Below are 18,034 nucleotides of genomic sequence, written 5' to 3' on the forward strand. Positions count from 1 at the left end.
GTTAACCACTTAACTGACTAATTTTTTTTTTACCAGAAACCACTCAGAAATTGACGTTTGTTTTATTTAATAAAGTTTTAAATGCATTTTAAAATATATATTTAAATTAGGGATGTGCAGGCTCGGATTAGTTCGGATTTTCCCGCCAAGTTCGGGACTCAGAAAGAGGCAAAACATCATCTTCCATGGACAAACATCATCATTCCTGGACAAAAGTCTGAACTTATCTGAGCCTGCACATCCATAATTTAAATAATTTTAATATTTTATTAAATAAAACATACCTAGGGGTTATTTTGCACCGCTCTGTGTCCCTTATCAGAAATATAGATATCCAGAGATATCACCCCCCTAGTGATAATAGATTTCTGTGGTAAACCCCCCATCCATACCCCCCATGTGACAATGGGCCCCTACTGTTTAGTGATCCCCTTCCCAATTGTTACTAATAATTAAGTTTTTTTTTTTTTTTTTTTTTAAATCTCTACCCTACCCCCATTACCCCCCCCCCCCCCACCCCACCACCACTTTTCCCCCCGGCCAACAAAAGTCAGTGTTGTATATGTATGTAGGAGCTTTCTTCCCCAATGCAAGCCTAAAAGAGATGAATGATACATATGGACCGCCCTTGGCTACTGGCTGTTGATTTGAGTATTATGTTTTCAATGAGATGTCCATCCATACACAGGGGCGTAACTAGCTATTTGAAGGCCCCATAGCAGAAAGTTTGTACGGGTCCCTATGTACCAACCAATGGTGGAAATGGGCCCCATAGCAGCTGCACCCCTTGTCCCTATGGTAGTTACGCTCATGTCCATGCACATTTTTTTTTTTAATATTAAAAACCCCTCCACACACCTATCAGATTTGAACCCTGGAGTCTCTACCTTTTGGCGAGGTACCCTCATTTCCTCTCTCCCTCATTTCCTCTCATTATAGCTGATTCTGATTCCACTGACGACAGTAAAATGAATGTAGTGCTTCTGATACATTGCAGGGGGTGATGTGGTGGGAACACTGACTGGTAATTGTTGGAAGCACTTAATTTGAAAAATTCTCTGGACATTAGCAGCAGGAGAGTTAGACATTGGACATATGCTTTCTCAATGTCTTCTGTATGGTTTGTGTCCTGGGCATCGGGCCCCTGCCATTATCATACTTTAGGGGAATTTAAATTTGGTTAAAAAAAAAACTTTTTATTGCATTGTCTTGGTGCACTATACACACAAAATTGGAACCTGTGAAAAAAATTGTCTTGATGCCCCATCACTCTCATAAGGGTGTATTCATTTAGCCGAGCCGGGGGCAATTAAAAAAGTGGGGATTACTCCATGCGTGAGCCCCCGCAGTCGTACTAAAACTCACAGCTCATGAAGGTGTGTGGTAAAGTCCGCGGAAAACCCACCAAATCATGTTCGCGGCCGGGGAAAAAACCCATTGATTCTGCAGTTTACGCAGAATCGGTGGGTTTCCCTGCCTGAATCACAATTTTTCGGCCTGTGAAAAAGGCTATTTGATTGAATAGCATTTCCCCGCGCCGCAGTGATTTTTCCCGGTAATTAGACACAGGGGAAACCCTGTGACTAATTTAATTCCCCCCATAGTGCTACACCAGGAAGTATTTTAGGAGAAAAAAATAAATGTGTACTTAATTGCAGTGGGTGTAGGGGGCAGGTTTCTCATAGAAGCACAGTTACTCTGTGCCGGAGTGTGACGAGTAGGGGCACGTGTGATTTGTGCTGGATGCACCAAAACTAAAGTGTGTTGTGGTGTGACATAGGTTCACTTTGCAATCTACCTTCCCCGTCCTTGTTCGTGGCTCTTGAAAGTAATGGTAAAATGGGCGAGGAGTTTTTGTTTTTAAACTGTAACACTTGGAAAGTACACATAGCAAGCACAAAGCGCCAGAACCAGGAGACACTAATGTTTGTTTTCTTACTTGGTGTTTTTCTGCTTCAATTTTCTTTGTTTTTAAGGCAAGAAACTAATAGAATTATTTTTTAGAAACCATTTTCTACACTTGTTCAGGCAATGTGACACTTTTGTTTGCCCTGGATTTAGAACTAGTGTGTAAATGCTCTGGCACATGGTTAATTTAGATCATGCACCATTTCCTTTAATGACCAATTGGGTGGATCCCTACAGAATTTGTAGGCTACACTACCTGGCTCTCGGCACCAGCAGTTACAGTACAAGAGTGTGAGAGAGCTCAAAGGAAGGGCCAACAAGAGAGAGAGTACTGGCTGCACACATGATCTAGTACTGCATGGTGCATACTAAATAGGGGGGGGAGGTGTGTGTGTGTGTGTGTGTCTGTTTATTAACCCCTTAAGTTCCATTATTATTATTATAATTATTATTATTTTTGATGACTTCTATGTTAACACAGTCCTTATGTTGGCATGGTACCCGAACTGGTTGTCTTCCCTAAAAGTTGGCAATGGTGTCGCTAACTTGGCTAGGCAACCCAGGTAGCCAGTTGTATGAGTCAAATTCACACTCCGCTATCTGTTACAGGCAACCTTCACAATATAATATACTTACCAATAGAAATTGTAAGACATCCCTTGGTAGATGGTGAACAACAATTCATGTTCATCTGGCAATATAGCACTTTATTGTGAAAATAACCTTAGCATTTGTTATTACTATGGATTAAATACTGTGTATTACTAAGCGGAATGACATAAGACATAACGGACATGTTTATATGTTGGTTGATATCACCATCATGGTTTCTTTCACCATTCTCAAGCAGGTTGTTCTATAAGGGGAGGGAGGTGCTCCGGACAGGGTTAACGTCAGTGAGTGACTGACAAGTTTGCCGCCCTGATCTGCAGGATGCGCTGTGTGTAATAGCGGATTCATACACAAGTGTATGGTTTGGTGATTTTACAGATGTAGCAATGAGAGAAGTTTCCACTTTTAAGCCTGTAAAATATACAAAAATAGGAGATATTGGTTCAGTTTTGCTAATTGGCTTTGCATGTTAGAAGTATTTTATATTAGATTCTGTAAAGTACAGGCAACATAAAAAAAAGAAGATTCCCTCCAGCACACTGCAGCAATATTAGCAAAAATACTTGAATCCTACATGATAATAGAAATTCAGAACATTTGCAAATATATGATTAAGTGCCGGGCCAGCATCAAGGCTCCTCTATACCGGCGTCCTTAACATTTCTTTGTTTATTATTCATGTCATTTTAATTCTTTCTTATTATATTAACACTTATTGATTATCTTGACACATCTATACTTTACACTTCACTATCACCTTTCTTCCATTTTTCGTGTGATGCCCTGGGAGTGGTCCTTGGCTGGGTTCTTTTGGGCTGCTCTGCGCCTCAGACGTGAACCCCTTAATGTTAGGGAAGCCGGTATAGAGGAGCCTTGACGCTGGCCTGGCGCTTAATCATATATTTGCAAATGTATGCAACCAATACCTCTGAATTTCTATTATCATGTAGGATTCAAGTATTTTTGCTAATATTGCTGCAGTGTGCTGGAGGGAATCTTCTTTTTTCTGTGGTTCAGTATAAACCCCGCCCTTTACAAGCACCTGAACAATATAATTAAGCTGATGTGAGCGACCACTATACTTTCTATTTGAAGTACAGGCAACATGTAGAGAATGGCAAAGCAGCAGCAGTAGAACAATGTTTGGCAAAGTTAAATAGTCTGGTCGTAGTGTACAGAATGGATTTTAGGACCAAAGACTGGTTAGGGGAAGGCCAATAAGAAGGGATCCATAGATGTCCTAGATCTATAGCTAGAGCTCTACATAGCTAGAGCTCTACATAGCTAGAGATCTTTATAACTATAGATAGATAGATATTTATCTCTTCCTCTCCAAACGTTCTACATCTGCCTCCCCTCTCTTACAAGCCCTACACTGGCTCACTTTTCCCTTCAGAGCCCAATTCAAGGTTCTTACAAAGCCCTCACCCATTCCTCTCTCATTTACATCCCTGACCTCAACTTCCTTCACTCCTATCCACCTTCTTCGCTCAACAAATGCTCGTCGAATCTCCTGCCAACTGATTACGTCCTCCCCCTCCTGCCTCCAAGATTTTGCCCGTGCTGCTCCCTACCTCTGGAACTCTCTCCCTCTTCCTATCAGACTTTCCACCTCTCTACAAATCTTCAAACGGGCTCTGAGGAACCACTACTTCATCAAAGCCTTCCAGCTCTAATCCTAACCTGCTGCTACATACTCCTTCCTCCCTGTCTACCCCATCTGTGTCACGCCTGTTTGTCTGCCCCTCCCTTTTAGAATGTAAGCTCTCACGAGCTGAGCCCTGTTGTGCTACTCCTTATACTGTCATCTACTCCTCACTCGAGCGCCTAAGACCCTAACACCTGGTTGCTTACGCCCTGTTGTGCGGCAATGTATATAAACCTTGTCCTTGTCCTGCATTGTACTGTACTGTAAGTCACTTGTTGCTTGTTCACTTATTTGTCTATGTACTTTATAAGGCGCTGCGGAACACTTGTGGCGCCATATAAAGGCTAGTAATAATAATAATACTATAACATTAGAAAATGGACCTAAAGTTATAGGAGGGTCTTCAGCTGTCTATAATGGAGTGGTGAAGTAATTATTTACTTTAGGACAGTTTGATGTTGAAAATGTATTTTACCAGCATTATTCATGTGTGGTGCTGTATATAAAAAAAGCAATAAGTGTCACTTGAGCTATTGCTTAGTAGTAGTACTAGTAGTAATAGAAGCAGCAGCAATAGGCCCTGTTTACATGTGATTTCATAACCATTCCAAGTCTGTTTCCTCTCCCTGCAGGAAGTGGATCTCCTGACAGTTGAACTTAAGGCTTCACAAAGACAACTTGATGGAAAGGATGAAGCACTGAAGATCCTACAGAGTATGGTGAGATATAGAGCCTGTCAGAAATGCCACATTATGTTTTTGTGTGTAAATGAGAACAAATACCTTTGGTACCTGCATTTAGTTATATCAGTTACCTGAAGTGGGAACGGGCTATGTAGCATTGTGTACTGACAGAAATAAACACATACAAATAATATACCATAGAGCGAGCTATACCAGATGTAAGGGGCTTGTCTTCCTGACTTACACCTATGTATGGAGGAACAAAGGATTTGGTGTTAAAAGCTATTGTCTTATGCATACCTGCATGCCTTGGGTACTGTATGTCATAGAATAAAGCAAAGAAACTGTGAAAAGAGATAACTTATTCTTCATTCTCCAAAGATTTTCTAAAATGGCCTGGACAGATTTGTTGGTATCCCCTAGAAAAGATAATAAATAATTTGATTATAGTGATATTTCAAACAAAATGCTTTCTTGAATGAACATTACATACAGTCAGGTGCATAAGTATTGGGACATTGACAGAATTTTCATATTTTGGCCTCTATTCACCACCACAATGGCTTTGAAATGAAACAAACAAGATGTGCTTTAACTGCAGACTTTCAGATTTAATTTGAGGGTATTTACATCCAAATCAGGTGAACGGTGTAGGAATTACAACGGTTTCTATATGTGCCTCCCACTTTTTAAGGGCCCAAAAGTAATGGGACAAACTAAACAATCCTAAATCTAACTTTCACTTTTTAATACTTTGTTGCAAATCCTTTGCAGGCAATTACAGCCTGAAGTCTGGAACGTATAGACATCACCAGACGCTGGGTTTCATCCCTGGTGATGCTCTGCCAGGCCTCTACTGCAAATGTCTTCAGTTCCTGCTTGTTCTTGGGGCATTTTCCCTTCAGTTTTGTCTTCATCAAGTGAAATGCATGCTCTATCAGACTCAGGTCAGGGGATTGACTTTGGCCATTGCATAACATTCCACTTTTTAGCCGTAAAAAACTCTTTGGTTGCTTTTGCAGTATGCTTCGGGTCATTGTCCATCTGCGCTGTGAAGCGCCGTCCAATGAGTTCTGAAGCATTTGACTGAATATGAGCATATAATATTGCCCGAAACACTTCAGAATTCATTCTGCTGCTTTTGTCAGCAGTCACATTATCAATAAATACAAGGGAACCAGTTCCATTGGCAGCCATACATGCCCATGCCATGACACTACCACCACCATGCTTCACTGATGAGGTGGTATGTTTTGGATCATGAGCAGTTCCTTTCCTTCTCCATACTCTTCTCTTCCCATCACTCTGGTACAAATTGATCTTTGTCTCATCTGTCCATAGGATGTTGTTCCAGAAATGTAATGGCTTTTTTAGATGTTGTTTGGCAAACTATAATCTGGTCTTCCTGTTTTTGTGGCTCACCAATGGTTTACATCTTGTGGTGAACCCTCTATATTCACTCTTGTGAAGTCTTCTCTTGATTGTTGACTTTGACACATTTACACCTACCTCCTGGAGAGTGTTCTTGATTTGGCCAACTGTTGTGAAGGGGTTTTTCTTCACCAGGGAAATAATTCTTCTGTCATCCACCACAGTTGTTTTCCGTGGTCTTCCGGGTCTTTTGGTGTTGCTGAGCTCTCTGGTGCATTCTTTCTTTTTAAGAATGTTCCAAACAGTTGATTTGGCCACACCTAATGTTTTTGCTATCTCTCTGATGGGTTTGTTTTGATTTTTCAGCCTAATGATGGCTTGCTTCACTGATAGTGACAGCTCTTTGGATCTCATATTGAGAGTTGACAGCAACTGATTCCAAATGCAAATGTCACAACTAGAATCAACTCCAGACCTTTAACCTGCTTATTTGATAATGAAATAACGAGGGAATAGCCCACACCTGTCCATGAATTGGCTATTGAGTTGATAGTCCCATTACTTTTGGCCCCTTAAAAAGTGGGAGGCACATATAAAAACCGTTGTAATTCCTACACCGTTCACCTGACTTGGATGTAATTACCCTCAAATTAAATCTGAAAGTCTGCAGTTAAAGCACATCTTGTTCATTTCCTTTCAAACCCATTGTGGTGGTGAATAGAGGCCAAAATATGAAAATTCTGTCAATGTCCCAATATTTATGCACCTGACTGTATGTCTTCGATCTTCTAATCAGTCATTCTGCCTATTTAGATGGAGAATTGTAGTCATCTTGCTGTTTGGTATTATAGTGTGCACCACAGTGAACATGGACCTGAAAAAGCAAAGGAGAGAGTTGTCTGAGGAGATCAGAAGGAAAATTATAGACAAGCATGTTAAAGGTAAAGCATGTTAAAGGTAAAGGCTATCCTACCATCTCCAAGTGGCTTGATGTTCCTGTTCCAATTGCAAATATTATTAAGAAGTTCAAAGTTTCTGGGACTGTAGCTAACCTCCTTGGACGTGGCCGAAAGAGGAAAATCGACTTCGGATCAATAGTAAAAGAGTAATAGAAATCTTCCAAAGAGATAAAAGCTGAACTCCAAGGTCAAGGTATATCAATGTATGATCGCACCGATTGAGGACTCCACTTTTGGAAAAAAGGCAAACTGGAATTTGCTAAAATGTATATTGGCAAGCCACAATGGTCCTGGGACCCTTTGTACAGATGAGCTTTTTGGCAAGTCACATCAGTTCTATGTTCACGGATGAGAAAGTGAAGCTTTCAAAGAAAACACCATACCTACTGTGAAACATGGAGGAGGCTCAGTTATGTTTTGGAGCTGCTTTAGACTATCAGGGCATGTCAGAAAGTTCTGTCTCAGTTGCAGGTCATGGGTTCTCCAGACCTAAAACACACAGCTATTAGCACCCAAGAATGGATAAGAGCAAAACATTGGACTGTTCCGAAGTGGCCTTCTGTGGAAAGAGCTGGAACAATGCAGTCTGGAGAAGGCACCCGTCAAGCCTGAGACAGCTGCAGCAGTTTGCTCAGGAAGAGTGGGACAAACTACCTGCTGACAGGTGAAGAAGTATCATTAAGAGCTATATAAATCGCTTGTTTGCCTTGATTTCCTCTAAAGGTTGTGCAACAAAATATTAGGTTAAAGGTCCCATCATCTTTGTCCATGCCTTTTTATTTGTTTATTGTTTGCATTTGATTTTTTTATGCAACAGAATATTTCAAAGTCTGATTTCTACTAAATATGGGTTAAACAATGATGGAAGTCTATTACTTTTGTGACTTTCAAGTTATTTCAGAGAAAAATATGGGTTACTCTTTTTTTGTGTTAGAGCACCAACAAATTTGTCCACGTCTGTACAGTATATGGTGATAATCATTTTACATAGAAAATCTGCTTCACTAAAAGCATGAGCAGAGGCTACCATCCTGCTTGCGTTACTATCAGCCTGATTATGGTGCATACACATGGTCAGATATGTCAGATGAAGGATTGACCGAAGTAGACTGTATTAAAATGAATGGAATCGTCCAAACCTGACTGCAAACGCATCAGATGTCAGATATCGTTATCTGACAAGTGGGAACGCACATCATTCATCGTTGCAGGCTCACATATCAGATTTTCTTTCAGATATGAACGATTTTTAAAATCGTTATTCAGATCTGACAGAAAATCTGACTGTGTGTATGCACCATTAGGCTTCAGCGGAACAGCGCCCCCAATGGACAAATCTTTGTAAAATATGATCGCAAATATGAAAGCAACTCTAAGATATGGAAGTGCCTTTGTTTCATTCAGAAGAGACTTTCTTATAATTGAATCATTGTTTTAGTATCATATGAAGCTACAGTTGACACAGTAGGATACTGCAGAAGGGGTCACATTTATTATTAAGTCCCTTTTGTGTTGATGGTATGGTATGTTGATGTTATGGTTGTTCATTTCATTGTTTGTAATGGTCATCAGCATGGTGGATTTTAATATGCTTTACATTGCCTTTCTATTACTATTGTACATTGTTAATGAGTTATAGGAATATTGTATATTTTGTTTAGTCAACAAGTATCATTTGATTGGTAATATACGGCCCTGGCTATCACAAAGCACAATAATAAATATATGTGTATGCAGTTTATGTATCTGTGTTACTGTATCTTCCTCAGGCTGTGTTTAATAAGGCAACAAGTCACACCAAGGTGATGCTGCAGAAAGCTGTGGACCAGCGGAGAGCCCTAGAAAAGGTCAGTGCAGCACTTTATATTGTGAAGTGATGTAACAAGTAAGTATTTGGATATGAATGTAGGTTGTAATCTGTACATGGTGCTACATTACAGAAACTGACAATAATACATTTAAAATCAACATTGAATTACGCAGTTTAATTTAACATGATACTGTAATCTAAACTCAGGGCCTGATTCAGAATGGATCGCAAGTCTGCAATTGCACGCACCTGACGCTGAGAAAATATGCTAATGAATGCATACGCACTGCCACCGCACCATATTATGAAGACGCCCAGCACTTCATAAAGACGCCCCCTTTCACTGAGTATTGGGTCTGCATACTGCCTGCGATCGCATTTCCGATCACAGCACCTGGATCACGCACGCGTACTGCGTCCTATGCGCAGAATGCAAACATCGGCTGGCTGCGTGCGAACACAGCCTTGCATTCCAACCTGAATCAGGTCCTCAGATCCATTCATGCCTATCAGTGGTGTATCTATAATGGGTGCAGGGTGGGCAGTGTACGTGGGGCCCACACCGCACTCCTTGCACCCATTGCCACTTAGGCCATTATTCTGATGATTTCTTGCTGGAAAGGTGATACATGTGCAGAAGATATCACAGACTCTAGCACAGTGCCTGAGACTTTGCCATCTTCTGTGCATTTGCTGGTGCCATATTTTCAGTGGGAACGAGACCCACGAAAATCTGTACAAGGTCCCCCTCATGTATTAAAATGCCCCTGGTTCCTATTCTAATATCCTGTACATTACATTTCTTGTATATTCAATTTATTCGTATCAGGAGATTGTCCATGCAAACTACTGCTACTGGTAACAATTCTGTGTTCTAGTACGTTTAAATAGGGACAAGCACAAGCTTTGGAAATACACTATACAAATATAAGAAATGGTCCACTAGCAAGAAAGCCAGACAGCTGACATACAATATAATATAATATAAGATGACTACAGTGAGGATTACAAATGAAAACTATGATTTGTCATGAAAATTAAATGGTTTGTTACATTTGTATGCACAGTGGTTTCTCAGCCAACAGGAGGACACATTGGTTTATTCATTGTTTATATTCAGGTTTCAGCCATATTGGGTCTGATTCAGAGTTGTACGCAATGCGCATTGAGTTGATGTTTGCCTGATCTGCGTCCGATATGTGTATATAGTTGTTGACAGCCGCAATGGCTTAGGTGGACGTCTCAGGACAAGTTCCTGCCGCTGCTGCATTAGCATATTTTCGCACGCAAATCTCACCTGCGGGAGCAATAGCGTACATCTCTGATCAGGCCCATTGTACACTCTTTAAAGAGATCAATGTATCACTTTAGAAGTTGTATTGTGATGAATAAATCAATTGTGTAACTTTTTGCTCTGCTTCTGGCCATAACAATGACCTTCCAGGCGCCTGGTAAACACAATCGCTGCTCCTGATGTTCCAGGAATGTTCTCATTAGATCTAGATTAATAAATTTAACATGTATGACACACGTTTTATCATGCATACAAATACCATGGCAGGACCTTTCATAACGAACTGTTTGCAGTTTACCCTGGTCAGGGCTAGAGTTTGATCTATGGTTAATGAACAGAGAAAACAAACAGCGAGTCCGTGTGAATTGTTGGAGTATAAAGACAATATTTAAGTATGGTGCCTTCATGCCTGATCTTTATTAATGGTTTCTGCTTTGTGTGTGCGTTCACAGGAGATAAATGTTCTACAATGGGAAATTGAGTTTGATCAGGTGAGGCTTAAAAACCTGGAGGAGTCCTGGCGGGAGAAGTATGAAAGGTACGTTACCCATTAATGACATGAGAAACCTGAAAAGTAGTTACAAACTCATACGCCCTAAACATAATCCTGAAAGCAAACAAAACTTCATTTCAGTCTATTGTACTTTTACTGCTTGAATGGCATGCATAGGCTTATGTTTACCATGGGAATGTAGTTATAATCTCGGCAGTCGGCATACTGGATCTTAGAATCCCGGTGTCGGCATCCCGACGGCAAGTACTGGTTTTAGGGGGAGGGTTAGGATTAGGGTTAGGCACTAGGAGGAGGATTCGGGTTTGGCACTAGGGGGGTTAGGTTTAGGCACAACATATTTGTCTACATTGTGATTGTATACATGATGACTGCATCTCAGTTTTGAACATGGCTTTTTGCTTCGTCATCGTAATATAGCAGAGGTTATACCAGATAATACACAGTAACAGAAGTTTTGGTGCAGGGCAAAATGCGAACTTCCCTGATCAAACAATTTTATTATATTAAACTGTATTTTCTAATTTGGTACCAGCTGTATCAGTAATACGGTTTCTTTAGAATGAAGATAACTGTCCCTCAGACTTTACCTTCTAATCCTGCCAGTTGTGGTTAATCTCCAGCCACTTTCCCCAGTTCTCTTCAGCCTCATCCACCTTTTGTGTCTCTCTAGCCTTATTCCTTTGTCTCTCCAGCTCCCGTCTGCCTCTCCATCCCGAGACCACTTGTGTCCCTCCAGCCCCACAATATTTTATGTTCGATCATGACCCTAAATTATTATTATTATTATTATTATTATTATTATTTATATGGCGCCACAAGTATTCCGCTGCGCCTTACAAAGTACATAAAAAAAAGGAACCAGTGACTTACAATACAATACAATGCAGGACACGGACATGTATAATAAACATTGTTATATTAGCGACCTTTACACCCACATAAGCAGCCAAGTGTTAGTTGCCCTAGTGGGGAGTAAGAGAAAAATTAAATTACAGTAGGGAGAAGCACAAGAGGGTAGAGGGCCCTGGTTTCGAAAGAGCTTACATTCTTTAAAGGAGGGGCAGACAAACAGGAGTGAAACAGATGGGGTAGGCGGGGAGGAAGGAAGATGTAGCAGCAAGTTAGGATGAGAGCTGGAAGGCTTTAATGAAGTAGTAGGTCTGAAGAGCTCATTTGAATGATTGTAGAGAGGTGCAGAGTCTGATGGGGAGAGGGAGGGAGTTCCAAAGGTGGGGAGCAGCACGGGCAAAATCTTGGAGGCGGAAGTGGAAGGAAGTAATAAATTGGCATGAAAGGCGTTATGTGAACGAAGAGGGCGGACAGAAGAGTGAAGGGAGATGAGATCAGAGATGTAAATGGGAGATGAATGGGTGAGGGCTTTGTAAGTGAGTGTGAGAACCTTGAATTGGGTTCTGAAAGGGAAGGGGAGCCAGTGGAGAGCTTGTAGGAGAGGGGAGGCAGATGTAGAGCGTTTGGAGAGGAAGATGAGCTGAGCAGCAGCATTGAGTACAGACTGGAGAGGAGAGAGATGGGATTTGGGGAGGCCAGATTGGAGGAGGTTACAGTAGTCCAATCTGGATATGACCAGTGAATGTATGAGGGTTTTGGTGGCCCTAAAGTGTTGTATATGCAGATAAACTGAGAAGAGGGGTAGATAGGGCACAAACTGATCATTAATTCCCAAGATATGGATGCTCAGTGATTCCAGTGTGGTAATGTACTTTCATACAATGGAGACTTCATTTTTATCTGTTTTCCCAGAGCACAGTGTGAAAATGTAGCATTGAAGGAAAGTCTAGAGTTACGGACACACGAAGTGAAGGCTCTCAGGTCTGAAAACACAAGTAAGAGCATGATAACTGTGCAGAAGGCAAGATCAAAATGATTGCCTTCTTTGTGAGCAGACAATGGGCCTGATTCTGAGTTGGGTCTATCTATGACCGCTTTTCTTTCCTGTCATGGCAGCCTGTATGTACTAGGTATGTATGTACAGTATGTATGTATGTACTATATGTACTAGGATCTGCTAATGAAAATATCAGCCTGTTTATGTTAGCAGCCCGTGCTGCTACGTGTGTCCCAGTCACTACACCCACTGCTTTTCTGGCTGAAGCCATCATCATTAGCATCGGGACTTACACACACTCCATGCTGGGTGCAAATATCAGTCAGAAACAGGCGCCAAGCAAGCACGGAAGTTGGCCTATACGACCACGAAACTCCAAATGGATCTGTTCTGTGCAATCGCACGGTTACCGCCTAGAAAGATTAATTGCAGTGACAGAGTGATCCATCAATGGGCGGATCAGCGCGTCTGCTCTTTGAATCTCCGCCTGTGTGCGTATGTATGACGCGCCAAATGCGCAGTCTGCAACTGCTTTCTCTGGTGCATGCACAGTTTGCAGATATCCATAAGGTCCGTCCGTATTTGGACTTAAATCTGACTCAGAATCAGGCACAATGGGTGCACTTAACACATGTAACATGTTTTCTTAAACCTACCTCCTATACACTGTCAGTCACTTTGCGAATAAATCTTCACTGCGAGCGATGGCGGTAACTTTACGCCTGCGCAGTGTGACTCATGCATGTGCAGACCACCGATAATCGCTCAGCTGTGCAAATATCGCCATTGTGTCCATCTCCGAATCAGGCCCTGTGTGTAACCAGCTTTAGTGTCTATAAGCCTGGTTCAGAGAAGGATGTTGGTATTGCACAGCTGCTGCGTCTTTGTATTCGGCGGCTGTGCTAAAATATGCAAAAGCAGCAGGAGGCGTCTGTAGTAGAAAGACCCCCACTGCCGGCTCTAGTGTTCCGCAGCTGAGTCCGAAGATGCAGCATCGGATCATCTGCATGAACCCTCAGATTACTCTGAATGGCCAGTGAAGCTGCATCTGAAGACACAGACCCTGGCCTCAGCATGCCTACAAAATAGGGCTGACATGTTCGTATTTTGTAAAACGTTCCCCTTCCCTAGGGGACAGATCCTGCACATATGCAGTTCAAAAAACATCAGGCAATGTACTCAAACCATCAGGTTTGCGCATGTCTCTGAATTAGGCCAAGGGCGTAGCTACCGTGGGTGCAATTGCTACAGAGCCCGCACCGGCTTCGTGGGGTTCACCTTCCCCCCTGCACCCAACCACACTGGCCCCTGCTACCCACCTTCCTACTTACACCAAGGAACTCTGCGGCTTGCAGACGGGGAAGTGCCAAGTGGTGTCCCCAGCTTGCTCGGCCCTGGCCTCCTCTGCACCCCTACCCCCACCCAATCACGGTGCAGAGTCCATGCCGGCTGCCAGCCCTGCTGTGATGGACTGACTGTAATGTCACAGTAGGCGGAGCCAGATGTAGCACCAGAGGTGACAGGAGGACACAGGAAGAGTGTACTGCTGCTTTGGAACTCTATGCAGATATTATTAAGCAACAGTCTGCAGCAGAAGCTGCAGCACTCAAAGTGAATTAATGTGGTAGGCGAGCCCGGGACTGGGAAGGGGGTAATTGAAAATTTAGGGGTGGGGGGGCCCTTTGAGAATCTTGCTGTGGGGCCTGATTACTTTTAGTTATGCCCCTGAATTAGGCCGTATGTGTAGTGTGAAGTGTGTTCTGCATGTTTTTGGACACTGTTGTGTAGATCAGGTGAATGTTCAGTTAAATATTAAGTGTCACCGGGAGATCTGATGGGGCTGTGTACATTGTATGTACATAGAGGTTAGTCACCTATATATGAGCAACCAATTACACTCTATACACATTTCATAATCAAAAAGCCATTATGGGGTAGATGTACTTAGCCTTGGAGAGAGATAACGTGGAGAGAGATAATGTACCAACTAATCAGCTCATAACTGTCATTTTTCAAACACTGCCTGTAAAGTGACAGTTAGGAGCTGATAGGTTGGTAATTTATCTCCGTCCACTTTATCTCTCTACAAGGCTTAGTACATAGACCCCTAAGGGCCATATTCAGTTAGGCTGCGAAAAGCTGTTATCAGTGATAATGTATCACCGATTACGTAATTTTCGACTTTTCCCCATATTCAATTTCAAAGACTTTTCGCAGGTGCGAAAAGTCTTTGACAAAAACCGGGGATAACTTTTCACCACAGATTTGGTGGCGAAAAAAAGTATGCGGGAGGTGCTTTTTAGAATGCGGTTGGTTGCGGCAAGTGGATTTTTAAAAATTCACTTTAGGGACTTAAATATATGCTTTCATCCATTTTCATGTACCCCAAATTTGATGGGACTAGTTATTTTTCGGAAAAAAAAATGCTATTCTTCACCACTTTGTTGAAGACGCATTGAAGCACATGTAGAAACCGTTTAAAAACCCCAAATACCATATCAGGGCTTTTCAGGGGTGCCCATAGTGATCCCTCATGTTAGTGCATCTTTTGGGGGGTGACAGGCTGATTTCCCCAAAAGTGACAGGACTTTTCGCGTCTTACCTTTCCGCTGGGTCCCGTTTTCTCCGATTCCAAATTGAATACGGGGATACGGCGGCACGTGCCCGATACTTTTTCCCCAACAAAACCTCAGATGATGGTGAAAAGTCCAGCATTTGACTTTTCGCCTCTAATTGAATATGGCCCTAAGAGTGATAATGACTGTGCTGCAGCACAGAGAATCTGTTTCTGGTATGAATAGAAAAAGTTTCTTATAACAGCTATTGGGGTTATGTATCAACACATTTTATTTCAGATAAAGCATTTTTTTATATATTTTGCTATAAATAAGTATTGTGGTAAGAAAGTCTAATTGAATTTGAATGAGACACATTATGTATTATTGTTTTATCGTGAATTTGTTTTACGAAACGTATCAATATTTATATTTCTTTGGCAATTAAAAAAAGTGTTCATTATTTTTTATCATTAAAATGACCATTTGCTAAATGGGTGCACAAATATGGTTAAAACAATTAAAAAAGTGTTCATTATTTGTTATAAAATGACCATTTGCTAAATGGGTGCACAAATATGGTTAAAACAATTCAAAAATTACTGTGCATACAGTCAGTCCGCTCCTCACCCACGCACTCATCAGAACACCAACTAGCATGCACCACGCATGTCCAAAACTGTAACAGAGCATGCGCAGTTGTAATTCTTTATCGTAACTCAAACAACACAAATACACAGTTATTTTTCCATCATCGAAAATTATCATGATTCAGCGGGTTTATAGCATAACTTTTTTATACGAAAAGATTTGATACATATGACGATAAAATAAACAGACAGGTGATGAAAAATACACAATGTCTGACTGAAAGAAATTAAATGTTTCTGCATTTTTTGATAACATCAGGCCCATAATGTGCTATCTTAGATCGTTTTTAGTCCTGATATTAGGTTTTATTTCATACTTCTTAAAAGAGCATAGTAATTTACTTCCCAAATCCTGAATCTATTCGTTTGGATTAGTTTATGCTGCTGTGTGCTGTAGTTATACATCCTTTGTCCTGTTCTCCCTAGTGGTGAATCAGCAGTGCCAGGAGCTGCTTGCAATGCTCGATGTCAAGCAGCAGAAAATGTTCCAGGACAATGTGTCTCTTCATGAAAACTGTCTGTCAGAAGTAACTGCACTTGAAGTAAGTACAGTATGTTACTATTTTAACCCTGATATTTCACATAATGGGCAGGTGTCCACAGTCCTCTAACTCTAAGTACTATGAGGGTGTTTACAGTTCTAAGTGTAGATTATGCTTGCTGCAATCTCATCAGGTTGGTTATGTTTGGCCCCTTTGGATGTAGTTAGTTTAATTAACCCAGTGTCAGTCCACGTCCCCCTGTCAGCACCTGAATTGGGTTGTGTCAGGATACGGCCTGGGATCGGCCTCTACTCACCATTGCGCCTGTTTCCCCTGATCTTCTAGATGGTCAGACCCCAGGTTCAGCGGCGGGTGAGTATTCTCCCCGGGGTCCGCTATGACGTCTATGCGATGCTCCATTGTGGAGTGTTCCCTTACTGCAGTCATGGGCGCAGCCATGTTGGTCTGTATCACCTGACTAGTCCCTCATCCAATGGTAGCCTTGCCAGCTCTCAGCTGACTCTCACCTCCAATGGACAGCTACCTCAGGGTATAAAGCAGGACTCCAGGTAACAGGAAGTTGTCTGTTCAACTTCGCTTCACTACTCCTAGTGACCGTGGCTATGCCATCGCTCCAGGCTCCATTCTGATATACTCTTCAGTGCTTCTCCAGTGTATGAATCTCTAGTGTGCTATTTCTGCACCACGCTGTACTATTTCCAGTGACAACCTCCAGTAGTTTTCATCAGTGTTAAGCTGCATACACACACAACGATTTTGTTACCAACGATTTTATGAACGATTTTCTGTCAAATTTTTTAAAGTGTAATGAACGATTTTTTTGAACTACAAAGATTTTTGCATATTAATTTAATGAAAATCGTTGAGTTGACAAGTCTGACTGAACTACAAACGTGAATGCAGATGAACGATGATCGTTCATCGTTTGACTCAGAAAGTGAACGATTTTTTCAAACGATTATCTTTAAACGATATTGTTTAATGATAATCGTTCAAAAAATCGTTGTGTGTGTATGCAGCTTAATCCTTTGTTCCAAACTCCAGTGATATACATCAGCACTAATTAGTGTGCTGATCTCCATTGATTAACTTCAGCACTTGTCTGCATGCTGAACTCCTGTGTTCACTCAGCACTATCCATGTGCTGACTTTAGTGTTTTTCCTTCAGTGCTATTCACCTGCGTCTGGATCACCAGAGTGTGTATTCAGTGCATCATCTGTGTACTGACTTCAAGTATTCTTCTACAGGACCCAGGGGCCTGCGTGCACTGCACACCCTGAACCCTGAATAAATATGCCCCTGCTCCAAGGCTTGATAAATCTCCTCCCTATTGTGCACTGATGTGTAGAGGAGAATAATAAGCCATGATTCCTGCTAGTATGTGTATTTCAGTCTACACAAGTGAATGCTAAGGCCTTTGTTCATGTGTGAGTGGATGCTAATCTTTGTACCCCAAAATTGACACCTACATGATAACTTTATGATTAAAACTTTTCAGGACCAAGGCAAGCCTTTCTCTGTTTGTATCCATCCCTCCTATAATACCAGTCCTGATAGGCCTCTGGTGCATGGTAGCTGGTACCTGTGGCTGGAAATCGCAGTCTGTCTAAATCCTACCACAACTGAAAATACAATGCACAAATAAAATAGTTTCTATTTTTTTTTACAATACTGTGTCTA

The 18,034-nt window shown here is 41.6% G+C and overlaps 1 protein-coding gene across 3 annotated transcripts in view; it reads left to right on the plus strand.

Annotated features, from left to right (window-relative positions):
• The window catches only part of CCDC125 (coiled-coil domain containing 125), a 55,396-nt gene that overhangs the window by 13,041 nt on the left and 24,321 nt on the right, over positions 1-18,034 (plus strand). For all 3 annotated transcript variants that reach the window (XM_088443779.1, XM_088443778.1, XM_088443780.1), the window contains exons 4-8: positions 4,801-4,887; positions 8,951-9,028; positions 10,738-10,823; positions 12,561-12,643; positions 16,277-16,392. In XM_088443779.1, the coding sequence (XP_088299905.1) occupies positions 4,801-4,887; positions 8,951-9,028; positions 10,738-10,823; positions 12,561-12,643; positions 16,277-16,392 (450 nt within the window). The remainder of the gene's footprint in view (positions 1-4,800; positions 4,888-8,950; positions 9,029-10,737; positions 10,824-12,560; positions 12,644-16,276; positions 16,393-18,034) is intronic.

This window comes from Taudactylus pleione, unplaced genomic scaffold, assembly GCF_031769625.1.
Source record: "Taudactylus pleione unplaced genomic scaffold, aTauple2 ptg000333l, whole genome shotgun sequence".
Lineage (NCBI taxonomy): Eukaryota > Metazoa > Chordata > Amphibia > Anura > Myobatrachidae > Taudactylus > Taudactylus pleione.